This window comes from Panthera uncia, chromosome B1, assembly GCF_023721935.1.
Source record: "Panthera uncia isolate 11264 chromosome B1, Puncia_PCG_1.0, whole genome shotgun sequence".
In the NCBI taxonomy this organism is placed as follows: domain Eukaryota; kingdom Metazoa; phylum Chordata; class Mammalia; order Carnivora; family Felidae; genus Panthera; species Panthera uncia.
Genome location: NC_064811.1, coordinates 166,998,402 through 167,013,783, shown reverse-complemented (window position 1 = coordinate 167,013,783; position 15,382 = coordinate 166,998,402). Strand labels below are relative to the sequence as shown.

The window sequence follows — 15,382 nt, the reverse complement described above, 5'->3', positions numbered from 1 at the left end:
TGGACATTCACTGATGGCTTCATACACATTATCTCAATTCTCACAATCATCCTACGATGAGCCTATTGTTATCTCCGCTTTAAAAGTAAGCCTTAGTTTAGAGAGGTAAATACTTTAATCAAAGCCCACAGCTGTGTTCAAGAGCAAGGTCTAGACATAGACGTGTTGACTCCACCTTCCCGTTCCCAGCCGCTGCACACACTGTCTCCTTCCACTTGTTGCCAGCTGCGTCCAAGAGGAGTTTTTCTGAAAATCTAATGCTCCCCAGGGCTTCCCACCCCCTGGGGGCGGGGCTGGAGGTGGGGGTGAGGAGGGAAAGGACGACACCGAGTTCAGACACACTGAAAGTTGGAACGCTGAAAACAATCAACTTTAGGGAGATTAAAGGGGAGGAAGAGAAGGAACTAGGGAGCCCCTGTCTGGGGCCTTGAGAGCTGGGGCTAGTACGTTTCCTCCTCCCCACTCACTCGCGGAGCCCGCCAAGAGGCCAGGGGGCTCCCCCAATATAGCTCCCTTGCCAAGTCTTGGCGACCGTAGCTGAGATGCTCCGCCTACGAAGAGGCCATCTGGGTTCCCCAGACCCAGACTCTGCTCAAAGCGAGAAGTTTCCGGCTGAGGCTAGGCTAGACGGGTCAAGACTCGCTCCTCCGGCGCCCAGCCTCTGCTCCCAGAACCGAACTCCCCGCCGCGGGGGGACCCCACCCTGCGCCCACTTAAGACTCCAGCATGCTCTTCCAATCCCGCGGGTGCCCAGCCGTCTCCGCCTCAGTTTTCCTCGGCCACGTGAGTGGAGAGTTGAGCAAAGGCCGGGCCGGAAGGACGGGCTCGGGTTGCAGAGCAAGGGTTCCACCCCCCCATCCTCTCACGTCCCCTAGGAGAGCCCCCGTGGACGGGGCTGACCTCTGCAGCTCCCTCTATTACCGTATTCACCCAGATACGAGCCGCGCGCAGCACCCTCTCCCATTTTCCTGGCTTTTGAGAACCGTCGACACAAACCAAACCTTTCCGGAAGGTGGCTGGGGGGTGGAGAGGAATTCGAAGGGCGCGGGAAGAAAGCTCCCGGGGAGGAAGGTACAGATTAGCACGTGGTTCCTGCCGGAACCAATGAGGGTCAGCGATCTCGGCCTCGGTCACCCGGCCGGCAGGGATGGCCCAGAGGAAGGCGCAGTCCAGGACACTGGGCGTCTGCCCGCTGTGCTTGCAGCGACAAGAGGGGAAGCTCAGGGCGACACCCAGAGGGTGACCGGGGATACCCCAGCCCCGCCTCCTCCGCCTTCGGGATGCCGCTGAACCCTGTCACCTCCACCCCCTTCTCGGTCAATGATATCCTGAGGCTGGAGCCAGAGCAGATAGATCCCGAATTCTTGCAACTCCGGGAGGCACCGGGCAGCCCTGAAAGCTTTCAGTGCCAGCGACCGGTCCCAGAACCGCGAAAGTCAGAGGTTCACAGCACCTGCAGCGCCCGCGGCGGAAACAGCGACAGGACCGACGAGTCGGGGTGTCCTGGTGGTCCCCCCGAGACGCTCGCAGAGATGGACTCAGAACGCGTGGAGGAGCCACGTAAGTACGCGCGCTCAGGTCTCGGCTTCTACACGGAGATCCTGGCTGTGGGGTTGGTCATGACCAGTTGGCGCCTGGGGCTAACGCGCATCTCCTGGTCTTTCCTGCTCCGAGGGCTTCTATTTCCCCTTGTTTGAGAATTCCAAAAGGCAGATCTCTCAGCCCCCTCTACCATCCCCTTCAGACACCCGGTGTGCTTCCTGCGCCCCCTGAATCGTAGGGGGTTCATTATTTCCATAGCCTGCCCTCTGCTTCGCACAAGCTCATCACACCCAGTCACAGCCACACTTCCCAGAAACTCCAGCTTCCCTTTCTCACAGCGAAACCCTCTAGGTGTCTTAGCTCTGTTCCAACACCACGGGTCTCCCCTGCCATTTCCTCGTCTCTGTACCCTAAAGCGTCTGCCCCAAGTGTAGCCATCAAAGCAGCCGAGCGCTTTGGGAGTGGAAAGTCGGCCGGCTCTGGGGCAAGCCGCAGCTTGGGGCTTGCTGAGTGGCCTGGCCAGCCCAGTCATCCTCCGCCCAGGTTCCTCGTCTGGACAAAGAGAGGTGGCGACCAGATCAGGTCGTGTCTGCGTCCCTAGGCCTGAACGGCCCTGCGGGCGCTGGCGGGCGCTCCTCCGCGTCTGGCAGCCGGGTAAGGGCAGCTCCAGGTTTCGAAGCTCTGGGAGACGACTCCGGGGGTCTCCGTGCCTGGTCTCCGAAAGTGCCACGTCGTGCGCAGGGAAGCCAGGCCCTGGCACCTGTGCCTAGCCGCAGGAAGGGAAGGAGCAGGCATTGAGTTGCGTTGCCTTGGCTCCTGAGACCTGGGAAGCTTCCGCAGAAAAGTGTCCACATTCCAAGGGATGAAGAAGCCACTCTTCTCTCTGCGCCTCCGTGCGCGTCTGGGGTCCGCCCCGCCAGTCCTGTCGTGTCGGGCCTCTTCCGCCAGGCCGTGCCACGGCCCATCCATTCAAGGCTCAAACGAATAAGTAAAGGGACTAGTTCAGAGTTGTTTGTTGACTAATGGCCTGGTTACTCACCCACTCCAGGAGCCTGGAGAACATTAACCTTTGCTGTGTGTTCTCAGAGAGGCCTGTGGGTTTCTGCAGACTCTATAAACACTAATTCCCTCCGAGCTGCTCAGCCAACTCGTCACTCACTCTGGCTTTGTTGAGAAAGTATCGCGGTACTCGGACCACAGCTGTTACCTGCCAGCCAAAGGCACGCGCACCGCTTTCTCCTCACCTGGGGAACCCCTAAGCAGCATCTCTTGTGAGGCTGCCATGGACTTAACTCGGAGGAGGGGCCTGCGCCCGGCTCCAGGGACTAAGCCCGGGTCCACTGCAATGATCGAACGTTCCTGGTGGAGTCTGCGTACTTCGCCTGTCCCCAGACCACCTTGCTTTCAGAGACCAGGGCAAGAGGGGCTGCAGACCAAGGGCGCTTGCTGCTGGCACGCACCAGGGTGTCACGCAACCCCTTGGCCTGCATGGTCAGTGACTCTGAAATGGGATCCTTCTTGTTCCAAAGAGTTGCTTAAGGTCAGTTGTTACTTTTCAATTTGCTAAGATTAAAATCCCCATCAATATTTTCCCTCTTTGCGAGATGTCCCCAGTTTCTCTGAGCACAAGCTGAAGGAAGGCCGAAGAAAGTTTTTATTTCCACAAACTTCAGCTATCAAACAGCCCCATCACCTGCCTCCAGAAGACTGTGTCAACAGGGGTGGGGGTTTGGAGTCGGGTTCCAACCTGCACCTTCCCTAATCAGGCGAGTTCTGCTCTACCTCACCCAGAACTCACAGCCCCTCGGCATTCCTGGTTTTCTCCTGGCGTGATTCTCCATGAAAACTCAGCGTTTCCTCTCTACCTACCCTTGAGTTAAAACAGAGCTTAGCCAAGACAGAAAAGAGGTGGGGAGAAGGGGAGGAGAGGCTGTATCTCTGCGTGCTTCAGGCACAGCCGCCTCAGTCCGGGTGATCCGCGAGGGCACCAACCCTGGGAAGAGGAAGGCAGGGTGAAACCAACGCCACCTGCTTGCCGAAGACACCCCAAAGGAGAAAGAGGTCGCTTTTTAAAAAGCCAAATGTGGGTCTAAACTTTGTATATTCCTCCAAGAGAACCGCAGTTTCCAAGCCAAGAATCAGGAAACCGAAATATTTTGTTCAGTTTTATTCTATTTGGATTAAAGAGCATCACATCCAAGAAAGATGGGGCCGGTCCCTGGTGCCGGTGGAGCGCTTGATGACCAAAAAGACAAGGGTGTGGGCAAGGGTGGGGTGAAGGTCGGAGACTCTCGGGGCACCCGCCCCTGCCTTGGATCTGAATAACCTGCGATGCGCCCCGGACCACCACGGATAACCAGGCAGACAGGAACCCACTGGCAAGCGCGTCACCAAGTTTCCGCTCTGTCCCTAACTCTCTCTCTATCATCTCTCTCTCTCCCTTTCTCTGTCCCCCCTTTCCACCCAGGGCGGTCCAAAGTCAATCTCCATCTAACAGGCCCCCACACTCACACATGGTCCTCGAGGCAAAAGCTTCCCCAAACACCGCCACGCTAGAACCGAACCACAGCGAATCGCCCCCTACCCCACCACCCACCCACAGACCTTCTAAGAAGAAAATGAAGTGGTCTTAGATTCTTGATCAACTACCTTTTGGGACAAGGCTGTACACCGGGGACCCTGGAGTGGCAGCATTTACGTATGTGCCTGCAGATACAACAGCGGCAGAGCGTGGGGGGAAAGGAGCCTTCAGACCGTCCTGGGACGGGGGTGAGGGGTCGGCAGAGGGGACGGAAGGGGACGCGGAGTGAAGGCTGCCAGGGGAGAGGGGCGTCTCTTGGAAACCATGTAACTGCTTCGGGGAGCCGGAGGCTGGGCGCTAACGCTGTTCCTTCCTGTGCTTTTAGAGCCGGGCCTCAGCGCAGCCTCGCCCCTCCACGGCGGGACCAGGGGGCCAGAGCTCGGCGTCGGCGACCCCGGCAGCGGCGCGCGCGGGACCGGCCCCGAGCAGCCCAAGGCGCGCCAGCGGCGGAAGCCCCGCGTGCTCTTCTCGCAGGCGCAGGTGCTGGCGCTGGAGCGGCGCTTCAAGCAGCAGCGGTACGTGTCGGCGCCCGAGCGCGAGCACCTGGCCAGCGCGCTACAGCTCACGCCCACGCAGGTCAAGATCTGGTTCCAGAACCGGCGCTACAAGTGCAAGAGACAGCGCCAGGACAAGTCTCTAGAACTGGCGGGCCACCCCCCGGCGCCGCGCCGGGTGGCGGTGCCCGTGCTGGTGCGGGACGGCAAGCCCTGCCTGGGCCCCGGCGCGCCGGCTTTCTCGGGCCCCTACGGCGCCGCCGCGGCGCCCTATTCCTGTTACGGCGGCTACGCGGGCGCCCCTTTTGGCGCCGGCTACGGCGGCGGCTACGCGGGCGCGCCCCCGGGTCCTGCGACGCCCGCACCCCTGGCCAGCGCGGGTTTCGGCGGGGGTGGCCCCGGCGCCGGCCCGCAGAGCCACCTGCCCGCCGCGCTGCAGGGCGTCAGGGCCTGGTGAGGCGCGGTGGCTCCGAGACGCCCGCCGTGTCCCGGAGCTCGGTGCCAGCCTCGCCGCCCACCGCTTTCGGCGGCCGGGATGGAGGGCGGCGCTGGCGGAGCGACCGGATGGCACTTCTCCCCGAGCAATCCCTGGGACTGCGAATTGCCCCCGACAAGCCATCCCGCTGAAGGCCTGGGGACGGTCTTCTCCCCAAAGACAGCGCGCAGGGCCTGCGCCGGCCGCCCACGAAGCAGCCCTGGGAGGGAGGAGAGCCCGGGGTGGCTGGCAGTTTCTCGTTCGGAGCAGTACTGAAGCAGGTGACTTGTGGAGCCTCAAACCCAGGGTTTGCTGATAGGCTCCTGAATTTGTGCGCAGCAGCCTGGAGCCTGGGCGGGGTGGGGGGTGGTGGTGAATGGGGGGTTCGGGGCTCTAGAGGGCCTCGATCCTCCATTAAAGGCAAGGGGGGTGGGGAAGAATGAGGAATCCAGTGAGATGTGGGAACCCTGGTGTAGAGCGGGGCGGGGTGGGGGGTGCAGGAGGTCCTGGTGAGGAACTATCGTGTGAGCTAACCCCTCAGGGGACTTTAAAATGCCCTCCCCCCTACCCGCCTCGCTGCTCTGTTCGCAGAGGACTGCATTAATCCAGTGGGGACGTGGTTGCTCTCGGGGAAGGTATTCTGGCTCTCCCCTTCACGGTCACTGCATTTTATCCCCTGTATTCAGCCCAGCACCTTGAGTGAATACACTAAATATATTTGTGTGTGTTTGCGTGTGTGGGGGCCATTAGAATCCACCCACCTCTCCTTACCTCTAAGCAACTTCGAATTAAAATAAAAAACGACACCCAGAAGTTCTGACTCCTCGGTGCAGACAAGATTTCCTAGGGAGACAAAATGGTTGGACTCCTGGAGATAGGTGACCTGATTTCTTCGCTCTCTCTCTCTGTGGAGTTTCTTTCAAACCACAACCCTTTTCTAAACCAGGCAACAGGAAAGGAGGCATCCAGGAGGCCGTAAGTCCACCTAGGGATGGGTAGGACACCTGAACTTTAGGGGGAAATCATGACCCTCCTCCGTAAAGATGTTTGAAATTCTGCAAATTTAAGACCGAAAACAAACTCATTCTATTAATGGGAACAAGGGGTCAGATACATTTATCTCTGGCAGGAAAATTGGGCCCCTGTTTTCTCCCCTTGGATAACATTTGTAGACAATGAAAACTCTGGTTCTTCACCCCTCCACCACTAACATGCCAAAAATTAAATTCTATTTAATAAATGCGAATATTTAACCAAAATGTACTGGCCCTGCATTTTCTCATTTCTGAATGTGTCCTGATTGTTTCCACCAACGTGAGAAACAGACTTCTTTGGTCCTATGTAAACTATACCTGACTACTCATTGCTAACATCTCTTGAAGCTTATGTGTTCAAGCTAAAAACAAGAGTATTATTCTTATTTTTTCTTACTACCATTTCCTTACATTTTCCCTCCTTTTGATTTTCATCCTTTTTTATTTCTCTATTTTCGCTGTTAATAAAAATACATTTAGACATACTCCACAGTGTCTTGCAACTATAGTTTGTGCTGTGCTCCTGAGATTAAAAAGGGCAGTTTGTGTACTTTAAATTTGGGACCAATAAATATTCCTTGGCTAATTCAGCTAAGATAAAAAAAAAAAAATAGAGATTAGAGTTAAACTGTCCATCGCGGGAAAATGGTCACACGGCGTTACCGTCTTTCACTTTGGGGGACATTCCTTACAAAAGGGAAGGACACGTGGACACTGGCCTTAGATTCATGACAGTTGAGCTTAAGTTCAATGCTTCCACTGAGGGACCATCTGTCCAGCCCCCAGTTGTTCAGTGAGTCATATTACGTTTTCCCAAGAGCAGATTCTAAAGTTCTGCATGTTAATTTTTAAAAATCCTTTGTTGCGGTTCTTTGGGTAAGGTGCTCGCCCTGGAATCGTAGGTCACCATCGCAGGGATCTATCTAGCAGAGTACTCGGCACCGAATAGAGAATCAGTAAATGTTAGTTTCTTCGCCCTTTGCCCCCTTCTCACATGGAAAAGTAAGCACCAAGGCTGGTCCCAGATGTTCTGAACAGGCCTTGCTTCCCATGCTGCCTCGACATTTTGAACCACACGGAAAAAGCACAGCCTCGAGGATGAGCTATGGCTTGGTCAAGTCTGTGAGTGAAGGCAAAAGCAGCTTGGTTCAGTCATCAGCAACTCAGTCATCACCCAGACATTTCTGGAAGGGCTGCTGCCCTGAAGAAATTTACTATCTCATTGGATACCAGAGACTAACAGGAGAAAGGTATCTAAAAATACAAGGTGGTCAATGCTGCGTGTCAAGGAGGATAGACAGTGCGCCCTCTCTGGAAAGAAACAGAAGGGGTGGGGGAGGAGGTGGGTGCTTGCAGGAGGGGATTAAGCCTGGTGATTAGTGTGGGAATGACACTGTTTACTGGGAGAGGCTCCAGGAAAGGTCGAAGCCTCAGGAGTGGAGAAAAGTAAGCGGGCACACGCCAAAGCCATGCTCGTGTTCTACAGTAGTTTGAGATGCAGTTCAAGGCTAGCTTCTGGGAATTCGTGAACTGCATTCAGTTGGCTGAAGGGGCGTGGGAGGCTGGATGGCATGTTGCTGTCATATATGCCCAAGATCCTTTAGAGGTGCCGTTGATTTACGACATTTTTTGTTCTGCTCTCGAGATTTTTGCAGCCTCCGTTTTTGCTGCTGTAAACAAACAAACAAACAAACAAACAAAAAACTAAACTAACAAAACCTTGTCCATAGGCAATCCGTGTGGTTTTCTCTTGGGTGGAGATCCCGGAAGCTTGAGATTCTCCCGACACCAACGATGGCTTTCCAAAAGGAAAGCAGAGGGAAGGGCAACTGTCTTCTCCCGTCTCCTCACTTTCTGCCTGTCAAGATCACTTTAAAACGCATCCCTCTCTCAGCTCATCAAGCCCACCTCCAGCTGCCCATCTTCCGTCCTGGAATCTCTCCTTTGCACTGAGAGCTGCCCCTTTGTGTGTGCGTCTTACCATCCCCAGCTTAGCCGGCCCGGCTTTCACCAGGGAGGCGCTCTGCAAGCAATCAGCTCTTATCTGCATCGTTCAGCCCCGTCACTTCAGGCACCTCTTAATGTTCACAAGCTTCCCAAATGGGAAGTAATTGACCTCTAAACAAAACAAAAAAGCTCTCAGAGAGATAGCAGAGGTTCCTTTCCTGACTGTCCCAGGGCTAAGGGTCTCACCTAGGCCAGGTGGGTAAGTCAATAAAATTGCAGACTTCCTGGCTCCCAGTCCTTCCTCCCCTCCCTCCCCAGCGCCTTCCAGCCCTTTCTCTGATACCATCTGCAAATCAGATGCAGCCTGAGTAGAACTCCAATTTCAGAGTTGCCAGAGATTTCTGGAATTTTGTTTTTTGTAATTTTATCATTACAATGAGGTAACTTTGGAGGGACGGATTTAAATCTTTTGAAATTCCATCTGAAAAGTGGGTACAATCCTCAGAGTTGATTCTAGCTCTTTGGGATATCGACCTGCTGATGCGCCTTTCTCTTTTTCACAAAACAAGGGAACTTCCAGGCTGGAAAGCTGTGCCTTCCACTCCCCCCAGAGAGAGGCCTCTTCAGAGAGAGATGGAAGGTGGTGGAGGAACACTGAGTTTGAAAAGTTGTTGGACCTCATTCTAGTCCCACTTTGACCGGAAGCACATTTTTGTGACCTTGAGCAAGCCTGTAACCTCTCTGGGCCTCAGTCTCCTTGTTTATAAAACGGAGGCAGTGGGTCTCTGAGGCTATTATCCTATGTCGCGTGTCTTCCTGTTGATTTCAGATGCATTTATATATTTTAATGTTTATTTCTTTTTGAGGGACAACGAGAGATAGAGTGCAAGCAGGGGAGGGGCAGAGAGGGGGGGTGGAACACAGAATCCAAAGCAGGTTCCAGGCTCCAAATTTTCAGCACAGAGCCCCATGTGGGGCACGAACCCACCAACCATGAGATCATGACCTGAGCCGAAGTCCGATGCTTAACCGACTGAGCCACCCAGGCACCCAAGTAACCTGCATTTTAGAAGTGGAGAAACGCAGGTGCAGAGAATCTAAAGGGCTCATCTCAAATTCTACATTAGTGACCATGTCAGAACTTGGTCATGTCTCTCAATGCATAGATCAGTTTTATTTCTGTCTCCTAACACATGTGAGGTTTTTTATGATAAAATGTTTAAAGCAGTCAACAAATGGAGAGAGAATTGCTATAACTTAATTTATTTCATATAAATTAACCAACTCAACGGATTGAGCCACTCAGGCGCGCCCCGATGCATTTATGTTTTTTTAATCGTAGGGTAGATCATATCCAGAAAAGTACATAAAACATATATATGCGATTGAGAGAATAATTGTAAAATGAACACAGATGTAGCCCCCCCTTAAGGCAAGAGACAGGGAGTGCTAGTTCTCTAGCAGCCCTTCTCCCCAAGCCACTTCCAGAATGCAAAGCCCTTTCCTCCCTCCTTCCCCAAAGGAGTCACCAGCTATTCTGACTTTTGTGATGATAATTTACAGGCTTCGGTTTCTGGATTTACCCAAGGGGACACATCCCTCAACAAGGTGGTTTAATTTTGCCTGACTTTAGATGTTACATAAATAGAATCGTACTGCCAGTATTCTTCTGGGATTTGCTTCTTTTATTCAGCTTGATGTTCACGAGATTTATCCATGCTGTTGCGTGGGAGGTTTAGTCTGCTCATTTTCTCTCTTTCTTTTTATTTTTTTCTAATTTTATTTTTTATTATTTTTTTTAAGTAAGCTCTATGCAATGTGGGGCTCGAACTCACGGCCCCGAGATCAAGAGTCCCCAACGTGTTCCTGATTCCCATGCTCTACTGACGGAGCCAGCCAGCCTCCTCAAGTTTGCTCATTTTCATTGCTACATTGTAACCTCACTGAATGCATGTACCTCACTGTATGTATTTGCTAAAAAAGTAGAGTTTCCAGCGGGGATTGTAGCAAAGAATGCTGCTGTGGGAGCACATTTCCCACTGGTGCAGCTATATTCCCTGGCTGGAGTGTGTCCCGTGGCCCCTGTGAATTGACTTGCAGGACAAGGATGTATCATCGGACAGATTTCCATGTATGTTTCATAAACATATCAGCCTTACACCGATACACCTTCTGTATGATTTCATTGCATACTCATCACCTCTGTATGGGCAGAGAACATTCCTGTTCCAAATCCACAGAGAGAGTCCAAGGGCCAGTGGTGCCTGGATGGCTCAGTCGGTTGAGCAACTGACTCTTGATTTTAGTTCAGGTCATGATTTTGAGGTTGGTGAGTTTGAGCCCCAGGTTGGGCTCTGCACTAACAGTGCAGAACCTGCTTGGGATTCTTTCTCTCTCCCTCTCTCTTCTCCCCTCTCCCTCCTCTCAAAATAAAGAAATAAACTTTTTTTTTTTTTAAAGAAGAGTCCGAGGGCCAGAAGGGTGCATTAGAGACAGAACTCTGACCAGACCCCGACCCCCTGCCCTCTGGCCATTGGTTACTCCCACTGACTACTCAATGGGAAGTTCAGGTCCTGACACTAATCAAATGACCATTGAGTGACACTGCTTTCTTCATTCCCTGAAGGACAAATGCATTAGAGGGTGGCAGGCTTTGGAAAGCTGAGTGAGGGGATAAATATGAGGCAAGATGCCAGAGAGAGTGGGAAGCAGGTGGGAGAGTTAGCACCCTCTGTCACTAGTGAGCAAACAGATATTTAAAGAGTCTGGCTGTCATGTCCCCTTGCCCATTTTTTCTGCATTTCCCCCCTGCACTTTGAATCCCCAGAGATGCTGATTCACGCTTTCAGATGGCCAGCTCTTGAGAGTGAAAACAATTCAGCCCCGAGCCAAGCCATTTCTCCTTAGGCCCACCTCCCTGCCTCAGAGGAGAGCTTCCGGGAAAGTCGCTCTGCCTTCCTCCCCGACTGTCTGTTTAGACTCCAGCGAGTCGGCCAGAGAGAAGGATGTGGGCTTAGTTGACACAGTCCAGATTCCACTGTAAGAAAAGCCGATTTACCCAGCAGCCCTGGCCAGAATCTCAGAGCACTTGCTTACTTAGTCCCTCCAGGGCTTTCTTTATAAGTTGGTCTCAGCCAAACCTGCTTCCTTCCCATCCATGCCTCAATAATTCCCGCTTCCTCCTGTCACCAGCCCAGCTTAATTGCTTGAAACCCTAAGGCCCAGGAAATTGGAATCTGAAGTTAAGACTTCAGTGGGACAAAGGTGAACTTTCCTTTGATGGCTCATGTTTCCAGCCCTATGCTGGGCCTTCTGATATCTCCCCTGGACATTCCCCATGGGTCAGGTCCCCAGGTACCTGCTCCTGGAGCATCTTGGCCTTCTCCATCACGATGCATTTACTCTCTGTGTATTTTGTCCCTTCCCAACAATCAGCCTCATGTCGGTGACAGACCCCAGTGTGTTTTGAACACACACTATGTCTGTCATGGAGTTGGGGCCCAATACCATTTTTTGATTGACCAAATGAGTGAATGGTTGCTGTCTAGCTTCCTTGCCTGATTCCACAAAGTCTGCATTAAAGACCCAGCTTCTGATCTGGCTCCTTGGTAGTTGGAAGAAAGTCCAGTGTGTGAATAGGGATCTGGTTCCTGGCAGGGGTCTTTGAGCCCTGATAACAAGGACTCTAAGAGCTTCTATCAGTCAGGTTACGGCCATGGTGAAAAATAATTCCTCTATTTTATTCTTCTAGCTATCCTCCTGTAGGCCAACTTAACTGGCAAGTATTAAGGATAATTAGATTGAACATAGTGGGGGGGGAATATAATGCCAGTATCATTAAAAGAAAATATTTACAGGATCAGAACACACAAGGATGCATAACACGGAGTCCTTGTCTTCAAGAGGGACATTAAACTGTGGGTAAGACAAGCACCTATAAAGCCAAATATACTACAGGAAAAAAACTAGAATGGGTGCTTATACATATATGAATTATTCAATGAATTAAATGAACATTTACCTTTATTACAATTGCTACCCAAAAGATGCTTATAGTGGTGAGACATGTGGCAGGGATTTCTAGCTGTCATCCAATAACTATTCCCCCTTTTTTCTTTTTAAAAATTTTTTAATATTTATTTATTTTTGAGAGAAAGAAAGAGAAAGAGAGAGAGACAGACAGAGCATGAGCAGGGGAGGGGCAGAGAGAGGGAGACACAGAATCTGAAGCAGGCTCCAGGCTCTGAGCTGTCAGCACAGAGCCCGACGAGGGGCTCGAACTCGTGGACCACGAACCACAAGATCATGACCTGAGCTGAAGTCGGACGCTTCACCGACTGAGCCACCCAGGCACGCTCCCCCCACCTTTTTCTTTAGTAATAGAATCCCAGAGGATTAATCACACAGCCTTCCAGATAATGATTGTATTTCCCAGACTCCTTTGCAGCTAAGAGTGGCCAAGTAACTGAGTTCTGGCTAAAAGGATGTTGGCGGAAGTGACATGTGCCCCTTCCAGGACATAGCCTTAAACGGAAGGGACCTTCTCTTCACTTCCTTCTCTTCCTGCCCCTGGATGGAGGGGTGGGAAGAGCAGTAGCTATCTTAGATTATGACACAGCAACAAGATGGAAGAAGCCTAGGTCCCCAGCACCTTATGGGCTTTGCTCTGCTTACACACTGGCTATCATACGAGAAAAATAAAACATCGGTCTCGTTCCAGCCAGTTGTGTTGGCTTGTCATTTAGCCACTGTTATTTGTAGCAGTTGAATAGGCATCTCAAGTAATAGAGGACACAGGCAGGTAATTAGAAAACTAGCGGGTATGTTAGTTGGTATCTCTTAGCTGGTATCTCTTAGAGGAGAAATAAATCAAGCCAAAGTAATCTGGGAAAGCTTGAGGAAAGAGAAGGCGCTTGAGATAAGCCCCTTGAAAGGGTGAACAGATTTGGATAGTGGGGGCGGTAGAGAGGCTGGGGAATCCACATGGAGGAACTTAGTAGTGAGGGGTATACCACGTAAAGTACGTGGGAACCAAGGACTCTGTGTGAGGTGACGTGGAAGGTAGCACTCTGGATATCCCACAGTCAGAGTGTTCGACTTGTGTGCCCTCTCCCCAGCCAATGTCATCGACTCTGAAGCCAGGTAACTGCCAAATCCCACACTCAACATCTCCAGCTCTACCCTCATCCAGAGTTCCAGATCTGAGTTGCCTGTCCCCTCCTGGACATTTCTCTTTCAATATTTCCTGAGCCCATCTCTCTCCACCTCCTCCTGCCTGTGACCCAGGCTGACGCTCCATTGGCCCATTTCACCTTTCCTGTCTCCTCCCAGCCCTATTCTAGGTTCCCACTGCTCCCACCCAAGTTCAGATTATCTGTCTCTTGTCACGTGCGATTGCACTCTAACTCATTTCTCTGCCTCTACTCTCTTTTCTCCTGGCCATTTTTCAGGCTGCTACAGGATTTGAAAACAAAACAAACAAAACAAAACAACATGTTGTGTATTCCTTGGTGAAGAACTCACTCTCAAGACACAGTCCACATTCTATAACCCGACACATGAAACTCTTACCTACATTTCCAGCTCCATGTCCTGCTGGGTTCTTCCACATGCCTTCTCTTGCGTTCGGCCGACTATTCTGGCTTTCCTAAGCACACGAGACATGCCTCCCCTTTTAGTCTCTGAGGTCCCACTCAAAAGCCACCTCCTGGAGAAACTCAGGGTGTCTCTCGTCAGGATTTTCTGGGCACTTGCAGCTCCTGGCTTATCCCTGGCTGTAATACGCATTGAATTTCAGTTGGTTGTTTCTCTAATTGCTCACGAGTGAGAGCATAAGCCTCTTGATTGAGTAAATTTTACCCAATTTATTTTATTTTTATAAATTGTTATTGAAGTATAACATATACAGAGAAAAGTACATGAACACCATACATACACCTGAACTAAATGTCAGTCACGAAGTGAAATCCCCATGTAATCGGCACCCAGGTCATGAAACAGAACATTCACACCCCTGCCCGGAACTCTCTCGTATCCTCTTGGTGTCACTGATCTCAAAGGCAACTACTAGCTTGACTTCTAACTTCATAGATTAATTTTGCCTGTTTGGGGATCGTATGGTGTATATTCTCTTGTCCAGCTTCCTTCACTCGACATTATGTTTGTGAGATGCATTCGTGTTGTGGTGTTGTGGTTGCTGTTTGTTCATTCCTATTTGCTGTTCGGTTTTCCACGGTCTGGATATATGACATGGATTTATTTATTCTACTGTGGGTGGCCATTTGGGCTATTGCCAATTTGGAACTACAGCTGACCCTTGAACAACACGGGGGTTAGAGGCACTGGCCCTTCTGCGTAGTCAAAAATCTGTGTATAATGTTGACTCCCCCAAAACTTGACTACTAATAACCTACTGTTGACCAGAAACCTACCAATAACATAAACAGCTGATGAGCATATATTTTGTATGTTATACAGATTACACACTGTATTCTTACAAGAAAGTAAGCTAGAGAGAAGAAAATGTCATTAAGAAAATCATAAGGTTGGGGTGCCTGGTTGGCTCAGTCGGTTAAGCGTCCGACTTCAGCTCAGGTTGTAGTCTCATGGTTCGTGAGTTCGAGCCCCACGTCAGATCCTGTGCTGACAGCTCGGAGCCTGGAGCCTGCTTCGGATTCTGTGTCTCCCTCTGTCTCTGCCCCTCCCCTCCTCATTTTCTCTCTCTTAAACAATAAATAAACATTGGGGCGCCTGGGTGGCTAAGCATAGGACTTTGGCTCAGGTCATGATCTCATAGTTCATGAGTTCGAGCCGCACATCGGGCTCTGTGCTGACAGCTTGGAGCCTGGAGCCTGCTTCAGATTCTATGTCTCCCTCTGTCTCTGCCCCTCCCCTGCTTGTGCTCTGTCTCCCTCTTTCTCTCAAAAATAAATCAACATTAAACATGGTTTTTAAAAAAATCATAAGGCAAGGTGAGGGGATGGGTGAAATAGATGATGGGGATTAAGAGTACACTTACCGTAAGGTGTAGAATTGTTGAATCACTATACTGTACATCTATATGTATGTTAACTATACTGGCACATTAACAGTACTGTGCCGGGAAGAATCTGTGTATCTTGTGGACCCACGTAGTTCAAGCCCCTGTTGCTCAAGATTCAACTGTACCGTAAGTAGTGCTGCCGTGAACATTCTTGCGCATGTCTTTTGGTGAATATACACCTCTGTTGGCTGTGTTCTAGAAGTGGAAATTCTGGGTCCTGAAGTGTGCATGTGGTCAGGTTTAGTAGGGTCTACTCTTTATCCAAAG

The 15,382-nt window shown here is 51.2% G+C and overlaps 1 protein-coding gene across 1 annotated transcript; it reads left to right on the top strand.

Annotated features, from left to right (window-relative positions):
* The first annotated feature begins 549 nt into the window (after nucleotides 1-549).
* Nucleotides 550-5,074, top strand: NKX2-6 (NK2 homeobox 6). The gene is made up of 2 exons (XM_049631591.1): nucleotides 550-1,560; nucleotides 4,449-5,074. Exons 1-2 carry the CDS (start codon nucleotides 1,281-1,283, stop codon nucleotides 5,072-5,074), a joined length of 906 nt encoding a protein of 301 aa, XP_049487548.1. The 5' UTR covers nucleotides 550-1,280.
* Nucleotides 5,075-15,382: the final 10,308 nt, after the last annotated feature.

What these genes read in the sequence shown, in the direction of transcription:
- NKX2-6 (XM_049631591.1), top strand. Translation starts at nt 1,281, where the DNA reads ATGCCGCTGAACCCTGTCACCTCCACCCCCTTCTCGGTCAATGATATC. An exon ending in AGAACGCGTGGAGGAGCCAC is followed by an intron (nt 1,561 to 4,448) that starts GTAAGTACGCGC and finishes CTGTGCTTTTAG; the next exon opens with AGCCGGGCCTCAGCGCAGCC.